The sequence below is a fragment of the Oryx dammah genome, unplaced genomic scaffold (genome assembly GCF_014754425.2).
Source record: "Oryx dammah isolate SB20612 unplaced genomic scaffold, SCBI_Odam_1.1 HiC_scaffold_4, whole genome shotgun sequence".
NCBI lineage: Eukaryota > Metazoa > Chordata > Mammalia > Artiodactyla > Bovidae > Oryx > Oryx dammah.
This window is the reverse complement of record NW_024070188.1, coordinates 87,977,217-87,994,936: the sequence shown is the minus strand read 5'-3', so window position 1 is coordinate 87,994,936 and position 17,720 is coordinate 87,977,217. Positions and strand designations below refer to the sequence as shown.

Here is a 17,720-nt window from a genome sequence, read left to right as displayed (position 1 = left end):
AGAGTCAGACATGACTTAGCCACTGAACTGAACTTACCCAGCATATTCCTTTACTTAAATACCCCAGCTCACCCTCCTCCACACAACAGGAAGCCAACAGAAGCTTAAAGGCCCACCTGAGGCCCTAATGGGAAGGCGAGTCTTCCAAGGCGGGCTGAGGGGACAGCAGTGACTGTGCAGGCGCCCTTGCCAGCGTCTCTGCATTCTCACCAACCCCTGAAGCTCTCAGGGCCGCTCTCTGGACTTCCTGAGGCTTATGAGGCTGCGGCTCCAGTTTCCTCTAACAGCTCCTTCCAGAACCACTGCTCACGAGGGAAAGAAAAACCATAGGGAATATGACTGGACCACTGAGATCAGGGAGCCAGATGCAGTTTGATTTTATTTAGAAAGGGCTTCCCAGGTGGCGTTAGTGGTAAGGGACCCCCCTGCCAACGGAGGAGTCACAGAAGACCCAGCTTCAGTCCCTGGGGCGGGAAGACCCCCTGGAGGAGGAAATGGCAACCCCCTCCAGCATTCTTGCCTGGGAAATCCCACAGAGGAGCCTGGTGGGGTTGCCGGGGGTTGCAAGAGTTGGACATGACTGAAGTGACACAGAGGCAGCAGCTGAAAGCTGTTCCAATTCCTTACACTCACCTTCTGAGTTGATGAGAGGAGGAGGAAATTGTTTGAAAAGTGCTTCGTGGTGAACAAATGGCTGCTCTTAATAATGATACTACAAACAATCAAGACCCCTTTGCTTCTTTTAGGTCATAGTTCCTACTACTACCATGAAGCACCAGTGGAATCTAACAACCTTCTTGGTGTTATTCTGCGATTGTAATATTGAGTAATAATGTATACTTTCACAGAAGATCAAGGTTAGTGTAATCTGTAGACACCCTCAGCTCAGTCACTCAGTCATGTCTGACTCTTTGTGACCCCGTGGACTGCAGCGCCTAGGTTTCCCTGTCCATCACCAGCTCCCGGAGTCTACTCAAACTCATGTCCATGGAGTCAGTGATGCCATCCAACCATCTCATCCTCTGTCGTCCCCTTCTCCTCCTGCCTTCAATCTTTCCCAAAATCAGGGTCTTTTCCAATAAGTCAGTTCTTTGCATCAGGTGGCCAAAGAATTGGAGTTTCAGCTTCAGCATCAGTCCTTCCAATGAATATTCAGGACTGATCTCCTTTAGGATGGACTGGTTGGATCTCCTTGCAGTCCAAGGAACTCTTGAGAGACTTCTCCTACACCACAGTTCAAAAGCATCAATTCTTCGGCCCTCAGCCTTCTTTATAGTGCAAGTCTCACATCCGTACATGACTACTGGAAAAATCATATCCTTGACTAGATGGACCTTTGTGGACAAATAATGTCTCTGCTTTTTAATATGCCGTCTAGCTTGGTCATAACTTTTCTTCCAAGGAGCAAATGCCTCTTAATTTTCTGGCTGCAGTCACCATCTGCAGTGATTTTGGTGCCAAAAAAATAAAGTCTGTCACTGTTTGCATTGTTTCCCAGTGTATTTGCCATGAAGTGATGGGACTGGATGCCATGATCTTAGTTTTCTGACTGTTGAGTTTTAAGACAACTTTTTCACTCTCCTCTTTCACTTTCATCAAGAGGCTCTTTAGTTCTTCACTTTCTGCCATAAGGGTGGTGTCATTTGCATATCTGAGGTTACTGATAGTTCTCCTGGCAATCTTGATTCCAGCTTGTGCTTCATCCAGTCCAGCGTTTCTCATGATGTACTCTGCATATAAGTTAAATAAGCAAGGTGACAATATACACTTTTGACATATTCCTTTCCCAACTTGGAACCAGTCTGTTGTTCCATGTCCAGTTCTTTTTTTTTTTTTTTTTTTTTTAATTTTATTTTATTTTATTTTTTTTTTATCCATGTCCAGTTCTAACTGTTGCTTCTTGACCTGCATACAGATTTCTCAGGAGGCAGGTCAGGTGGTCTGATATTCCCATCACTTGAAGAATTTCCCACAGTTTGTTGTGATTCACACAGCAGTCAATAAAGCAGAGTGAGTGAAGTCGCTCAGTCGTGTCCGACTCTGTGACCCCGTGGACTGTAGCCCACCAGGCTCCTCTGTCCATGGGATTCTCCAGGAAAGAATACTGGAGTGGGTTGCCATTTCCTTCTCCAGGGGATCTTCCTGACCCAGGGATCGAACCCAGGTCTCCCACATTGCAGGCAGACGCTTTAACCTTTGAGCCACCAGGGAAGCCCCAATGAAGCAGAAGTAGGTGTTTTTCTGGAACTCTCATGCTTTTTCGATGATCGAACGGATGTTGGTAGTTTGATCTCTGGTTCCTCTGCCTTTTCTAGACAACCTGACAGAAAATAAATCTGATTCAATGAAATGATTGCTATTTCAATTCTCAAAGGCATTTCTTTTCTTCTTTAATATTAATTTTGAATAGATAACACATGTTCGTTGTACAAGTTTCAAAAGGAACAAAGGGTACACAAAGAAGTTACCCTCCAACCTTCACCCCCTTAACATCCTTAGAGGCAGCCATTCCCAACATTTCTCTTGATCTTTGGAAACACAAATTTATATACTTTCTTTGTCTCTATGCACAGATGACTAGCATACTACACACAGGATTCTGCACCTTTATTGTTTTCCTACATATCTTAAAGATCTTTCTGTTAGCACAAGTTCCTGTGTCCCACACACTAATGCCAAACAAACAGAAACATTGGCGTTTGGAGGAGAGAAAGGTTTACTGCAGGGCTAGGCAAGGAGTTCGTGGCTTATGCCTTTAAAAAATTTAAAAAACCCTGAACTTCCTGAAAGGATTTGGCAAAGCAATTTGAAAAGCCAAGTGAGACAGGGGAATAGCAAGGTACAGTGACCACCTGGTGCAGAAGCCTCTGACTGGCCAATGGTGAGGGAACAAGGTGGTGTCACAGGGGTTACCTTTATCAGTCCTTTGGCTCCATGCAGCCTGGGGCTATATGCTCACAGTAGTTAAATCTTCCTTGTGGTGGGGTGTTTTCATATCTTTAAAGCAACTCCAGAAATGTGCATCAGATACTATTATCTGGTAAAGCAGAGAATGGGGGAGGTGGGGAGGAAGGCCACTCCGCAGGAGGCCTCACAGGGTCCTGCGGGCTGTATTTTCATATCAGAAGGCACAGCCCCCTAACGTTTTAGGCATTCTGCGGAAAGGACGCAGGCCTATTTCTCTGACTCTCTCCCTTTGGTGGCTTTGGAAATCGTTTCCCATCCTCCCATATTAAAAATAAGTAAATAATAATGGTGTTTACGTTCCAGTTGATGTCTTTGCCAGAGATGCCCCAGGGCCTCTGGCCCGCCGCCCCTCCCTGCTCTCTCCCCACCAAAGGCCTTTTAATTGACTCATACCTCCACAGTTTGGGCCAGTGTAAAACATTCACCATAAAAATAAAGCAAAACCCAGAACAGCCGGGCGCTCCCACGTCTCCCTCTCCCCGCGGCTCGCCTCGCACGTGGCTCTGCGGCTCCGGGGTCGGTCCTGAGCTTGTGACCGGCTCTCCTGCCGGTACAGAGGGCGGCTTCTGGGGACGCCGCCGGTCCGGAGCCTGCCGCAGCTGCAAGAACCCGAGAGGCGTGTAGCGCGCCCCTGCGGGCGGCGAGGATAGACCCGCGCGCCAGGAAGCTGTCACTTGCCGCCCGGCGCGCGCCCGCTTGGCTGCCTAGCAACCGCTAGCCAATCGCCGCCGGGCCCCGGCCGTTTTACGGCAGCGGCCCTCCCCCTTCCCCCCGCGCACCGCCTCTGAGGGGCGGGGCGGAGGTGTGAGGCCAGCGTCAGCCAATCGGCGCCGCCGTCTCGCGCTCAGCGCCCTCCAGTAGGCCGAGAGCCGGGCGGCGGCCGTAAGGCGGGGCCGAGCTGTCGTGACGCGCGCGGGCGGTAGGGTGCGGTGTCCGCGCTGTCCGCTTCGCCGGTGTCATTGGGATCCGAGGCGCTGCGGGGAGGGCACCGCGGGCGGCTAGGTGTCCGGCACCGCCATGGCAGGAGCGCTGGTGCGGAAGGCGGCGGACTATGTCCGGAGCAAGGACTTCCGGGACTACCTCATGAGGTGACGAGTCCCCCCGGTGCCGGACCCTGGACGCGCAGAGGGCTCCGGGCTCCAGAGCGGATGGCGCGCGTGACGAGGGGCGCGGGGCAGGCGGGAGCCCGGTCACTCCTGAGGCGACGAGGGGCGCGGGGCGGGCGGGAGCCCGGTCACTCCTGAGGTGACGAGTCCCCTGGCCGGACCCTGGACCCTCGGAGGGCTCCGGGCTCCGGAGCGGATGGCGCGCGTGACGAGGGGCGCCGCGGGCAGCGGGGCGGGAGCCCGGTCACTCCTGAGGTGACGAGTCCCCTGGCCGGACCCTGGACGCGCTGAGGGCTCCGGGCTCCGGAGCGGATGGCGCGCGTGACGAGGGGCGCGGGCAGCGGGGCGGGAGTCCAGACAGCCGAGCAGGGTCCCGGGGTAGCGGGCCGGCGGCTGGGGGGCCGCGGCGCAGGGGCCTCGCTTCAGGGGGGCGCGGGTGGAGCCCCGGCGCGGACGGGCGCTGAGAGCCGGCCGGGTCCGGCGGGTGGGGCCGGGGCTCCGCCTCCCGGCACCTGCCTGGCAGATGTGCGGCGGCCGGGCGCGGGGAGGGCGCGCCCTGGAGTCGCGCGGGGCCGGCGGAGCGGCGGGGGCCGGGGCTCCTTCTCCGCCACAAGGGCAGCGTGCCCGCCGGGTCGACTCGTCCTTCGCGTTTCTCAGCTTCAGGAGGTCAGGCGTGGGTGGGAGGGAGTCATATCCAACACAATTTTACAGACGAATATTCTGCCAACCAAGCGCACGCTTTTTTGCATGGTATTTTCCATTGATTCTTTCCAGGTAGAAAGGGCTTTGGCGGGATGAAAGCCCTGAAGACACTTTCTGTATTTTATTTCTATCTCTAGCCTTGAGACTCCTGCTTTGTATTTCAAAATATTTAATAAAACTTTAAAGCCGTTTTATATAGTTTATTTGGGGACTTCCCAGGTGGCGCTAGTGGTGAAGAACCAGCTTGCCAATGCAGGAGACTGCAGAGGTTCAGTCCCCGTGTGGGGAAGATCCCCTGGAGGAGGGCATGGCAACCCACTCCAGTATTCTTCCCTGGAGAATAAATTTAAATTTTAGTTTTTATTTGTGTGATTTTCTTAAACCTAGGTAAATTTAGCGCTGTACGGTTTTTCAACAGTTTAATGTAGGAAAGAGTTAATGACGGCTAAGAAATGTAACCATCCATAGGGTACAGTATGAAGGCAGCTTCATTTACCAGTAAAAAATACATATATAATTTGTTAAAATTTTGAATCTTATTGCAAATACTGTTTACTTCTAATTTTAAAGATCAGTAGGGTAAGAAAAATAATTTTCTGCTGTAAATTTGGGATCAAGAACTTCACTCTTGAGTTTTTAAAAAAAAAAAACAACTTTTTGTACTTGTATAGCACTGTGGTTAATTAAGATAGATGTTTAGTACTGTGGAATACAGTATTTATCAGGTTAATGTCCTGGAAAGTCTGAGCAAAGTAGTCATGTGAGGCTGTGTGCTTAGTCCCTGCAGTTAAGTTTCCCTATAGCTTCAGATACTACCTTAGGTTTTACTGATGTTTTCTCCTGTGTATGAGCCTTCCTAATAGTTAAGGACAACTAAGGATAAGGCTGTATGGTGTAATTAAGAATAAAATCTAAAAAATAAAAAAAATAAAATCTTATCCATATTAGAAAGAGTTAGCCCCACTTTTCTAAATTTATATTTTTTCTACTAGATAGGTGTCTGAGAGCCAGACATTTCAGTTGAATGCTTTGATGTGTGGTCTAACCTATTTTCAGAGGTTAGGTTCATGTAGCTTTAATGGTTGTATAACTTCTCTAGCATCGCTTTAATTGTATTAAGCTCTGACTAAATGAGGAAGAGAATTGCAGTGTCCAGGAAAGTGCTGCGAGATTTGGCTCTCAGCTAGGATTCCGAAGAATGACTTCAGGCCAAGGGATCCCCAGCAGTCAATCCCAGTGGACTTTAGTGACCCCATCTATGAAATGGGCTTAATCATAATGTCCTGTCTCACTGGGTTGTTGAGAACATTAAATCAGGTGAGGGGTGTGAAAATAGTTGGAAACCTCAAATCACTATGTATTTCTATTATAGCTTGCTGTCTTTGTAGCAGAAACATTTTAAAAAGTTTCCTGTTACGGGAAAAGTTAAAATCATAAATGTGGATTTTACTGAACAGAGCTTGAGTCTATGCACCCGATACACAGCAAAGCCAATCTCCTGATCTGGCATGGTGGAGAAGGAAAGTGCCGTGTTTATTGCAGGGTCCCTGCAAACCAAGAAGGGGCGGCTCATGTTCAAAAGACCCAGACTCCCAGATGACTCTCAAGAAAGGGTTCTTAAAGACACAAAACAAAAGAGCGAGAGTTGCAGGGTGTGTGATCAGCTTGTGGACTTCTGACTGGTGGGTGGTGACGTAACCAGGTGATTTGGGGAATCTTAATAACAATCTGAAACAACAGACTGCTTCCAAATAGGAAAAGGAGGACGTCAAGGCTGTATATTGTCACTCTGCTTATTTAACTTCTATGCAGAGTACATCATGAGAAACGCTGGGCTGGAAGAAACACAAGCTGGGATCAAGATTGCCGGGAGAAGTCTCAATAACCTCAGATATGCAGATGACACCACCCTTATGGCAGAAAGTGAAGAGGAACTAAAAAGCCTCTTGATGAAAGTGAAAGAAGAGAGTGAAAAAGTTGGCTTAAAGCTCAACATTCAGAAAACAAAGATCATGGCATCTGGTCCCATCACTTCATGGGAAATAGATGGGGAAACAGTGGAAACAGTGTCAGACTTTATTTTTTTGGGCTCCAAAATCACTGCAGATGGTGACTGCAGCCATGAAATTAAAAGACGCTTACTCCTTGGAAGGGAAGTTATGACCAACCTAGACAGCATATTCAAAAGCAGAGACATTACTTTGCCGACTAAGGTCCGTCTAGTCAAGGCTATGGTTTTTCCAGTGGTCATGTATGGATGTGAGAATTGGACTGTGAAGAAGGCTGAGTGCTGAAGAATTGATGCTTTTGAACTGTGATGTTGGAGAAGACTCTTGAGAGTCCCTTGGACTGCAAGGAGATCCAACCAGTCCATTCTGAAGGAGATCAGCCCTGGGATTTCTTTGGAAGGAATGATGCTAAAGCTGAAACTCCAGACTTTGGCCACCTCATGCAGAGTTGACTCATTAGAAAGACTCTGATGCTGGGAGGGATTGGGGGCAGGAGGAGAAGGGGACGACAGAGGATGAGATGGCTGGATGGCATCACTGACTTGATGGACGTGAGTCTGAATGAACTCTGGGAGATGGTGATGGACAGGGAGGCCTGGTGTGCTGCGATTCACGGGGTCGCAGAGTTGGACACGACTGAGCGACTGAACTATAACTATAATGACAATCTTCTAGTTCCAACTACTTATGGTGGGAATGTAGTCACCACCCCCACCATGGGTGGGGTCTTTGTTCCTGCAGAACAACTCAAAGGTCTGTATTAGACTGTTGTGTGTGTCCCTTTAGGAGTTAGCAGCAGCAGCAGGACTTGGTTTGTCGCTGAATTATTGTTTACTCTTTCATTACTTTTCATGCTTACATTTCCTTCTTTCTGTGTTTCCTCACTTTCCCCATTAGTAACTGCCTGAATCTGCCCTTGGGAACTTCAGGAAGGCCTTGGAGAGTAAAGCCCTTTTCTTTAACAAGAAATGGGGGCATGGAGGGGCTTTTGTACCCAGAAAGGCCCTACAGGGTCCCACTCATTTTCACAAGGTGTGAAGCTGTGTATTTTGACCTGGAAATACTTTTGTGGACTGAACGGAGAAAGTGAGTGTCCTACTGTACTTGTTTTCTCTGCTGTTCTCGGCAGCAGTGGGATCTCATGCCAGCCTGCCAAGAGGTGATTGAGGACAGGTTTGAGGACTGGTATCAAAAGTTTCATCAGAAGCTCTTTTATTAGCCTTTTCCCCTAGAAAGACAGACTTCTCTCTCCAGAACTTATTAAAGGGATGTTTCCTCTGCTTGTTCTTCCAGTCTTCCTTACAGCCCCTGCTTTGCTTCTGCAAAAGCAAATGAAGCAATAAGAAGACAATTTCATATTCTCCTCCAATCAGAAATGGGGTTCTGTGCCTGCTCATCTCATCAGTTCTGCATTCTTTGCAATCCTGGACTGCTCAAGAGCTCCAGCCTTCTTCTTACAGCCTGCCAAAGGGGTATAGAGGTTTTCCAAACAAAAGCTGTTGTAGAGTTTTAAAGTCATCTTATTAACGACAGAGTTGACATCTGCAGCAAAAATTTTAAATCATGTTTCACATAGATTACAAACTCCTGTCAGTTACATTTTCTGAATAAGATTGAAATGCCTTTCTTACTGAAGTGAATTTTCAAGTGTATTTTAAAATGTTGATTTTTTTTTTTTTTTTTTGGTTGAGAAACCTGAGTTGAAAGAGCAGGCTGTAACCAAAGGCGGTGTGTGGATTTTGTTTGGATCTGGTATGGATGAAAACAGCTCTAAAAAGCATTACTCGGACAACTGGGACATTAAAATAGGGTCTCAGTATTAAAATATTAAATAATTAGCAATAGTTTTTGTTGTGAGTGCTGGCAGTATTATTGCACCTAGTATTAAATTTGAATGATAGGTTTGAATCCGAGCCCTGTTGCTTTCCAGCTGTGTCAGTTCAGTCTTGGACAAATTTCTTGGTTTTTGTGCTTTGGTAACTGTTTGATAACACAGCATAGTGCTGTGTATACTTACCGAAAGAAATGTTCTATTAACTTGTATTTTTATGAATATTCCGTGCTTAGTCCCTGAGTTCCTGGTACTCTCCTTTTGGTGCCTTTCAGCTTTCCTTTCCCTGATTTCTTCTTCTTACCTTAATGAAAGTCTTGAATCAAGAACTTTCTGGATCTCTATTCTGTTATCTTTCTAAAGAAGAATAAATTATGTCGTCACATACCTTATCAGTGGAAAGCAAAAGAAGATAGCTTTTTTTTTCGGGGGGGGGGGTCCTCTCCTTTTATTCTCCCTCCTGAATTAAGAAAAGTAAATTAGAAGGAGCAGCTAAGCTTGGAGATAGGATGTGTGTTTTGTGGTCTGTCAAAGTCTGTGCATGTTTATACTAGAGATTTATTCCCCTTCCTAGAGGAGTGAATGGATGTTTATGTGCACATATGTGCAAAGGAGGTCTTCTTAAGTAAGCCTAGATCATGAATGTTAGAAAATCAGTTTATCAGTCAGCATGCTCTTATAAACTCCAGGTAAGTTGGGTGTTTGTAGTGAGTATTCTCCAGTTAATAAGGTTTTCTATTCTGTTAATTTTAACTTCTAAGCTTCCAGGAGAGCTTTAAGAATTTATAGTTAATACCCAAGGGAGAAGTTGCAGGGGAAAACAGAATTCTTTCCAAATAGAATAGAATGTTAGAGCTGACTGGTCCTCAGACACCAGATGGTCCAGCATTTCCCTAGCCATGTGGGAAAACTAAGATCCAAACCACGCAGACCCTCTGGATGCCAAAGTTGTGAAGCCAAAACAGGAGTGTATATTTAAGATTTGAAGGGAAGTAGTTACGCACAAAAATGGTTTTGAAAAGAAGGTGTCAGTGCTTTCTTTGCACCCGTTTTTCCTGTGTATGTCTCCCTTCTCTGCCACAAGCTTCCATACCCTGCCCTTGGCTTTGCTTCCCTGTCATGTAAATGACCTTCAAACACTTTCTGAGGCTGAGTGTAGAAGCAGAACTGGCCACAAGAGTTTCTTTTCTGCCTTCCAGTTTAGTTTTGACCAGTTGAATATCACACATTATGATTTGTAAAAACACTATGATTTTAACTTGAAGTAGAAAATCAGGTAAAAGTTGGTGAGAATAAATGAAATGGTGGTCACCATTTCCAGCCTCTAAGAGAATTGCAGTCTAGAATATCTCAGAATCTTACTTTACTCTCAGGAGCGATATAGACAGACTATGCTAGAATCCTTTTAGTACTGTATAAGGAGAAGACTCTTGAGAGTCCCTTGGACTGCAAGGAGATCCAACCAGTCCATTCTGAAGGAGATCAACCCTGGGATTTCTTTGGAAGGAATGATGCTAAAGCTGAAACTCCAGTACTTTGGACACCTCATGCAAAGAGTTGACTCATTGGAAAAGACTCTGATGCTGGGAGGGATTGAGGGCAGGAGGAGAAGGGGACGACCGAGGATGAGATGGCTGGATGGCATCACGGACTCGATGGACATGAGTCTGAGTGAACTCCGGGAGATGGTGATGGACAGGGAGGCCTGGCGTGCTGTGATTCATGGGGTCGCAAAGACTCGGACACGACTGAGCGACTGAACTGAACTGAAAGCAAGTTATAAATTACCTAAATTACCCAGAGTACTCACAGAGAAAGCTAACAATTACTGTCAGTAATTTTAGGAAAAGGAAACAAATTGTCAGTGCCCAGGAGACTTGTTGAAAATAAAAATGGGTGTGGAAGAGACTTGGGACCAGACAAGCAGTATTCAAATAAAGGAGGAAAAGAAAAACATTTATTCAGGGTGGTCCTGGTCCTCCTCCTCTGTCACCTCCATCATCATTCGGCTTTTTTTTTTTTTAATTATTTATTTATTTGACTGTGCGAGATCTTTTGTTGGGTCAGGTGGAATCTTTAGTTGGGGCAGGTGGATCTTAGTTGGGGCAGGTGGGGTTTTGTTCCCTGACCAGGGATCAACCCTGGGGCTCCCTGCATTGGCAGTACAGTCTTAGCCACTGGACCACCAGGGAAGTCCCTCCATCAACATTCTTACCTGGTTTCTCCTTCACGAAAATTCAAGGTCAAGTGAACCAAGAAAACCTGTATCCGTTTTGAGGTTTTTTGACCTTCACTGAAGTACAGGCAGCGTCCCGAGTGGAGAGAGGGTGTTCTCCACACAGTTTCACATTTCTGTCCCCAGGTGCAGTTTGTGTTGCTTTTAGGTTTATCTTTCTTTAGAATAGCTATTCATACTGGGAAACTTTTCTTTTCTAGTTTGGCCCGGCACCAATGTCCTTTTTAGATTTTTTGACTGATAGTTGATTCACGTTTTGGACAACTCTGACGCAGAATTAAGAGACGTTGAGTTGTGGATTTTTGTATTTCCCAAGGATGTTTAGAACAGTTTTATTCTCAAGGTCGTTTTATAATCATTAAACCACTATTAAAGTGATGTGATCAACATTATTTTTGTGATCAGTTTCACGTAGGACTTTTGTACTGAGCAGGGAATGGTGGCAGAAGTTAATTCCTCCTTCACATTCCTCTATAATCTGCCCTAAGGTCACCTGTTATAAAATAGGGTAGAGTTTGAACTATTGTACAATCCAAGGAGAGAGTTCTGAATTGAAAACTAAATTATCAAGTTGACATTTTGGATTTTAAGAACTACATCTTGAAATATTTCTGAAATAATTTGTAGGAAAAAAAAAATCAGCCATTGGTCATTGATCGGTGAATAAAAGGCCTCTGCCAGACCCTGAACAGAGGAGAGCAACCCTCAGAGGTGACTGCAGCCTGTAAACTGCCAGACCCTGTCCTGACCAGCTCAGGACGTTGCCCCCCAGTAAAGCCCTGTGCTCAGCTGAGACCTGCTTGTTCCACAGTGGAAATGTCATCTGTTAGAACAGCTCACTTAACTGTGAAAGACGGGCTCTTTCTAGGCTGGTCGTAGTTCTTAATGGAAGCTACTTGAAGTGTATAATTAGCACCTTTGGCAGGTACTTTCATGCTGAAAATCAGAACTTCCTTGAGCCCTATAAATCGAAACAACTAGAGGAGGGGCCTCCCTGGTGATTCAGCGGTTGAGACTCTGCCTCCAGTGCAGGGGGCAAGGCGTGGGTGTCATTCCTGGATGGGGGAATGGCGCGACATGCCCAAGAACAAAAGGACAAGATGAGTTCTTCGGACGTGACTGTGTGTATAAAGATTTTTATCGTTTTATTCCAGTGATTCTTTCAGTGAAAGTGAAGTCGCTCAGTTGTGTCTGACTCTGCGACCCCATGGACTGTAGCCTACCAGGCTCCTCTGTCCATGGGATTTTCCAGGCAATAGTACTGGAGTGCGTTGCCATTTCCTTCTCCAGGGGGTCTTCCCGACCCAGGGATTGAACCCCGGTCTCCAGCATTGTGGACAGACACTTTACCATCTGAGCCACCAGGGAAGTAAGCTGTACTTTAATAAGAGTTTGCCTTAACAGAACTATTCAGCTATATCCTGGAAAGAAGAACTACCCTTTCAGCAATAAAAGTAACTCGACATATTTCTGAATGGCATTAGTTTTAACATTCAGGAAAACAATTAACATTGAAAGATTTTTCTCTTCATTCAGCAAACATTGTTTGAATGCCTTGTGAATGCTGGGTTTCACTTGGACCAGAGTTTTAGTCATGAACAGAATATAGAATTACATACCTATTTTTAGGGGCTTATGTTCTGGTGATAGCCTGTTAGTAAGAGTAGAAAGTTCGTTGTGGATAGAATTCTGCAGCACTGTGCTTATGTCCAACTAGTTGTATTCAAATAAATGCTCCCTTGAAGCCCGTGCTGTCCAGTCTGAGAACCCTCAGCCCCAAGTGGCTGTGGAGCTCATGGAGGGTGGCCAGTGTAGGCTGAGGTGTCTGGGGAGTGTTGGCGCCCACTGGATCTCAGAGACTTAGAGCCAAAAAAGAATGCAAAATGCCTCATTGTGAGGTTGTTCTTGATTACATGTCCAAATTAAAATATTTTGAAACATTGGAATAAATAAGGTTAACTCCTGTTTTTCGTTTTTTCGTTAACATAGTTTCTAGAAATCTTTAACTTCCTTATGTGGCTCCTGTGTGTGACTTGCATTGTCTTCCTATTGGATAGCCTGGCTTTAAGGATTAAGTTTATTTTTGATAAAATTAAGGTTTACTTTCATTAGGTAAAGGTTGTTATTAGAAATATCACTAACTCATCTTTTTTAAAAATGTGCTGCTTGTGTTGTAGTTCTGTTACTGAGACGTGGACACGTGTGCCGTTAAAGAAACTGAAATGTTTCTAAGCATCTGATCTTTTTTTTTTTCCTTCCCTATGTGTTTCCTGTCCAAATCTCGGCGACTCCTCACGAAATAGCACGGTAAGAGCCTATCTCTCCTTCGCTCAAGGCTTCTGCAGACTTTGTGCCATAGCAGAGTTATGGACAGGAAATAGCACATCCTGCCTCCATCCTACAGGCCTCTGGCTGGGGGCGCCTCCAGTGCCCCCTGGGTCCTCGAGGTCCCCTCTGGACTCGGACTTCTCTAGAGGACCAGCGCACTGACCTACACCTATCTGCAGCACAGGCCAGACGTTACTCCGGAGCAGCGAAGTGACAACTGGAACCTCGTACTAGATAGAAAAGATGTATTCTGCGGTTAGATAATTTCGTAACTAGTTTTGAAATTATAGTTACCCTCTATGTTCTTTTTAAGAAATGTATCTTAAGTATATCTCAGTGCTTATAACCTCAAGTGTATATATAGCCCTTGACTTGCAGAACCCTGTGTCATATAACCCTACACTCAGGCCAGTGAGACTGTGAACGCTGTCACGTGACCGGAAGTCCCCACCCTGCCTCAGGTTTCAGATTCACGCCAAGGCCTCCACTGTCTGGCCACAGCTGTGATGCAGACGCCTGGTATGGCCGAGCCCCGCAGGGAGCCGTGTGCGTGATGTGTAGATGCAGAGGTCGCTGAGCAGAGCAGAGTGATGGGGAACAGTTAGACAGCAAGTGATGGGAGTAGACTGACCCGATTAAAAAAAAGGCGGAGAAGAAGATGATGTGGGATAAAGTGAGGGGCCGCAAGGGAAGGACAGGTCCCTCCCTGAAGTAGGCAGGTGAGGAGGGGGAGACATTGTGTCACTGGAGGTCTGGAGGATGAGGAAGAAGGGAAATGGCTAGCCCTCATCTAGACACCAGAACTAGGAAAGGTTCAGCCGGGTGTGTCTCAGAATCCAGTCTGGAAGCAGGACTAATTAGCCACCCCAGCACCTCAGAGGTTCTGTGCACCAGCTGTGCCTAGGTTACAGGGTCCGTAACTCAGATGTGGACGCCACAGTTCTCAGCATGCTGGCCCAGGACAGCTCTGATGCTAGATAGCTTCTGCCTCGTGCTTGCATCAAGCGTATCGTGCAAACATTTCAGAGTATTAGATCATGACAAAGGGAATTCTCATCTTTTTTTTTTTTTTTTTTTGCATTTCTCTTCTTTCTCATTCTTAGGTTTTGAATTTTAGTGAATCTTGGTCAGTATTTAAAAATGCAGATCTAGAAATGTATTCTGCAGTCTAAACTTATCTTAAATGCTCTGATAGGCAGAAATAAAGCACTGCTTAATGTTCTGATAACCAAAAAGGGTCTTTAGCCAATGATGTGTGGTTTCCTTCATATTTTACTTTTATTTTTTTCAGCTGTGCCACGTAGCTTGTGGGAATCTTAGTTTCCCAGCCATGGATCAGACCTGGGCCTCCGAAATGAGAGACTGAGGCCTAACCACTGGCGCCAGGGATTCCCTCCCTCATACTTTCAAGTATTATTTGCAAATTGTGCATAAACAAGACAAGTTTTAATTTAATAGGGAAAGCCCCTGGGCTTATTTCAGCCTCAGAAATTAAATTAAATTGGCTGTCACTGCTGTTCAACATGGACAACTAAGTTTTGGTGGCCTGTGATGGCTGTGGTTGCCGGTAAGAAACAGTTGGTCCATTTTCTAAATATAGCTTGCTACTATTATTTTAAAATTATTTTTCAATATGAATTTCATACTATCTGAGGTTCCAAGTATAGATTTTTTTGGTTCTCTGATCTGAATATGATCATATGAACTGAAAGCAGTTTCTTCCCTTTCTAAGTTATTTTCTTCACAAAAAGTATCCAACTTAGGGTCTGTATTTTAAGAGATACCGACACATATCTTAATGAAAACTTGAAAAAAAAAGTTCTGATAGATTTAAACATTGCAGAGAATAGTTCTAACAAGGTTTAAGTTAAGTTGTGGCAAGATTGAATTATGCAAGAAGTTGATCTCATTTGAAAATTCTCTAAATGAGATAGAGATTACTTACCTGTCATCTGGAAGTTAGCAGGGACCTTGGTAAAGTGCCTGCTCCCTTCAGTTTGGGGTCTCACCTGTGAGAACTGCTGATTCATAGGCCAGCACTTGCACAACCCAGCGCCTGCCTGCCTGGTAACCTTCCAGGGGTTAACCGCACAGTTCGCGTTACCATCTAAGGTAGAAGAAGTTGCAGCTGTTCATGGCTCCATCTTCACTTTTCCTCTTCTTTCTCTCCTCATTTTTCACAGCACTTTTGGGGCCCAGTAGCCAACTGGGGTCTTCCCATTGCCGCCATCAATGACATGAAGAAGTCCCCAGAGATCATCAGCGGGCGGATGACATTTGGTAAGGACGCAGGTGTGGACGATTGGGAGGGATTAGGTGTGATTATAGCACGGTACAGCTCCTGCGCACGTTCCAAGTCTGCCGCCCCAGATACTGCAGTCACGTTAGAAAGTGCCACAGAGAGCCTGCTGGCATTGAAGGACCTTACGTCACACAGCAGGGAGCAGCTGGGCTGCTGTGTTTAGAAGTATTTGTTAGGGTCCTGTCTGCCTTTCAGAGTTAGTGCCCCCAGTTAAAGAGTGTGTCCTCTTAAGCTTTATTCAGAAAAAGTATCTTTTGAGTTTACTTGAACCTCTTAATATTTGACCTTAAAACATGTTGAGGGGATTAAATAGCAGGTCTTTCAGATGACAGACTATAAACAACTCTAGGGGACAGAAAAGGAGCTCAGAACTGATGTCCGTGCACTGACTTTAATAAATGAGAGTACCCAGCAACGGGGCAAACCATCTCATGAGTTTCCCGTCTGCGGAAGCATGTAAAGGTCGTAGCAGAAGACGCTCCTGTGTTGAGGCAGTCGGCCCAGCAGCCCTTGCTCCTGGCTGCTGTCAGTCACTGTCTGTCTTGCGTGTCCTGACAGCCCTCTGCTGTTACTCCCTCACGTTCATGAGATTCGCCTACAAGGTGCAGCCTCGGAACTGGCTCCTGTTTGCCTGCCACGCCACCAACGAAGTCGCGCAGCTCATCCAGGGAGGACGGCTGATCCGGCACGAGTGAGCAGACCCCTCCCACCCTTTGTGTTTTGAGGAGCTGGGCGGAGTAGAGCAGAAATCGCTAGGGGTGGGTGTGGACAGAAGTGCATCCCAGCTGGGACGACTTGATTCAGAGCAAAACTATGCCGAGAATTTGAAACAGTGATTGGGTGGTTAATACACAGTGAAAAGTCACTGATTAAAACAGGAACATTGGCATGAAGTAGGCGATCACTGTTTCTGTAAAATCCTGACTCGGAAATAAGTGTTAGGTCAAGCTCTCCATGACCTTTCTTAAAGCCCTCCTGACCTTTGAGGCTGGTGGAGAAGTTGTTTCCTCACGGGGTTTTGCCTTGTGCTTCTTCCCAGGATGTCTAAAAAGGCATCAGCGTAACAATGGGAGATGAAGAACCGGCCTTTGAAGGGACTGCATCGCCAGCTGCTGTTGCTGAGTCATGGATTCCACCATCATGAATAGTCTTGCTGAGGAAAATACGCAGAATGCTGTTTTTACTAACCAGACTATTTTTCTAGACATAGCAGAGTCCGTAAACCAACTCTCTGCTGCCTTACGAGTACTGAATATTTTCCTTCTCTTCAGAAAGAGTAGCACAAATATGCAATCAATTTAATAATTCTCAATGAAGGTTTTATCTGCAGTAATATGTGTATTATCTATAAGAATATACTTAGTGAAAAGCTGAAGAGAACAAAATTTGTAACCATTAGCATTTAAGTACTCAGAAGTCATGTCCTTAATGACCATGACCCGGCTGACAGCTGGCCGCATACTGGAAAGCACATTGCCAGTATTTGAAAAGCTGTTTGTACTTCTGTGCAGTGTGTATATTGAAATGCTGTAAATTAATGGCAATAAATGATTTAAATATTTGTCAAAAAGAGTATGATTAAATACCTTGCTGTGTTTGTTAAAAAACTGAAGAACTGTATCCCAGAAAGGACACTTACAGGTGAAAACTGAGCTCCCTGAAAGTGGGTGAGCCGGCCGGGGGCAGTGACAGGCTGGGGCCTGTTTCCGGAGGCCACCCCCAGTCCCTGCTGCTCATGGTGCCCTCTGCCTTGTGGGCAGGCAATGGAAAGTGGGTGCCTCTGGGCCTGCACCTGGACCCTGCCGAGGTGTCCTGGGCACACCCGTGCTGTTGGCATGGAAGCCGTGGGGACTGCAGGCCCCCCGGCACACGTTGACACCGCGTGGCCAGCGCCGTGCGGGGCTCCGGGAGGGGAGGGCGGGGGTGGGGCGACCCCGGGGAGCCTGTCCTGATGCCTCGGGTCAGCATGCAGCACAGCTGGGGTTTCTAACCCACCCCCCGCGGACGGGGGCGGGTTTGCTGTGCTCTGGCGGTAATGGACAAGGGAGGCAGATGGACAGAGGAGTCTGCAGGCTCTGTGTCCCCTCTTCTCAGCCAGCCTGTCCCCACTGAACTAGAGGCAAGGGGGCAGGGGGCCTGTGTGACTGGGGCCTCCTGCGTCGAGGCTGCATCCACCACAGATGGGGGGCCGGGGACAAGCCCTTCCCCCGCCATCCCCCGCCGTCAGGTTCCTGCCTCC

At 46.6% G+C, this 17,720-nt stretch overlaps 1 protein-coding gene across 4 annotated transcripts; it reads left to right on the top strand.

Moving 5' to 3' along the window:
* The first annotated feature begins 3,823 nt into the window (after positions 1–3,823).
* Positions 3,824–17,051, top strand: MPC1 (mitochondrial pyruvate carrier 1). 4 transcript variants are annotated; one of them, XM_040239174.1, is made up of 5 exons: positions 3,838–4,055; positions 13,155–13,158; positions 15,363–15,459; positions 16,040–16,172; positions 16,521–17,051. In XM_040239174.1, the coding sequence occupies exons 1-5, from the start codon at positions 3,985–3,987 to the stop codon at positions 16,543–16,545; spliced, it is 330 nt and encodes a 109-aa protein (XP_040095108.1). In that variant the 5' UTR covers positions 3,838–3,984; the 3' UTR covers positions 16,546–17,051. The 4 variants fall into 4 exon arrangements, with proteins under 4 accessions (XP_040095109.1, XP_040095108.1, XP_040095107.1 ...); XM_040239173.1 differs by lacking the exon at positions 13,155–13,158 and adding an exon at positions 5,351–5,354; XM_040239175.1 differs by lacking the exon at positions 13,155–13,158 and having other exon boundaries at positions 3,824–4,055.
* Positions 17,052–17,720: the final 669 nt, after the last annotated feature.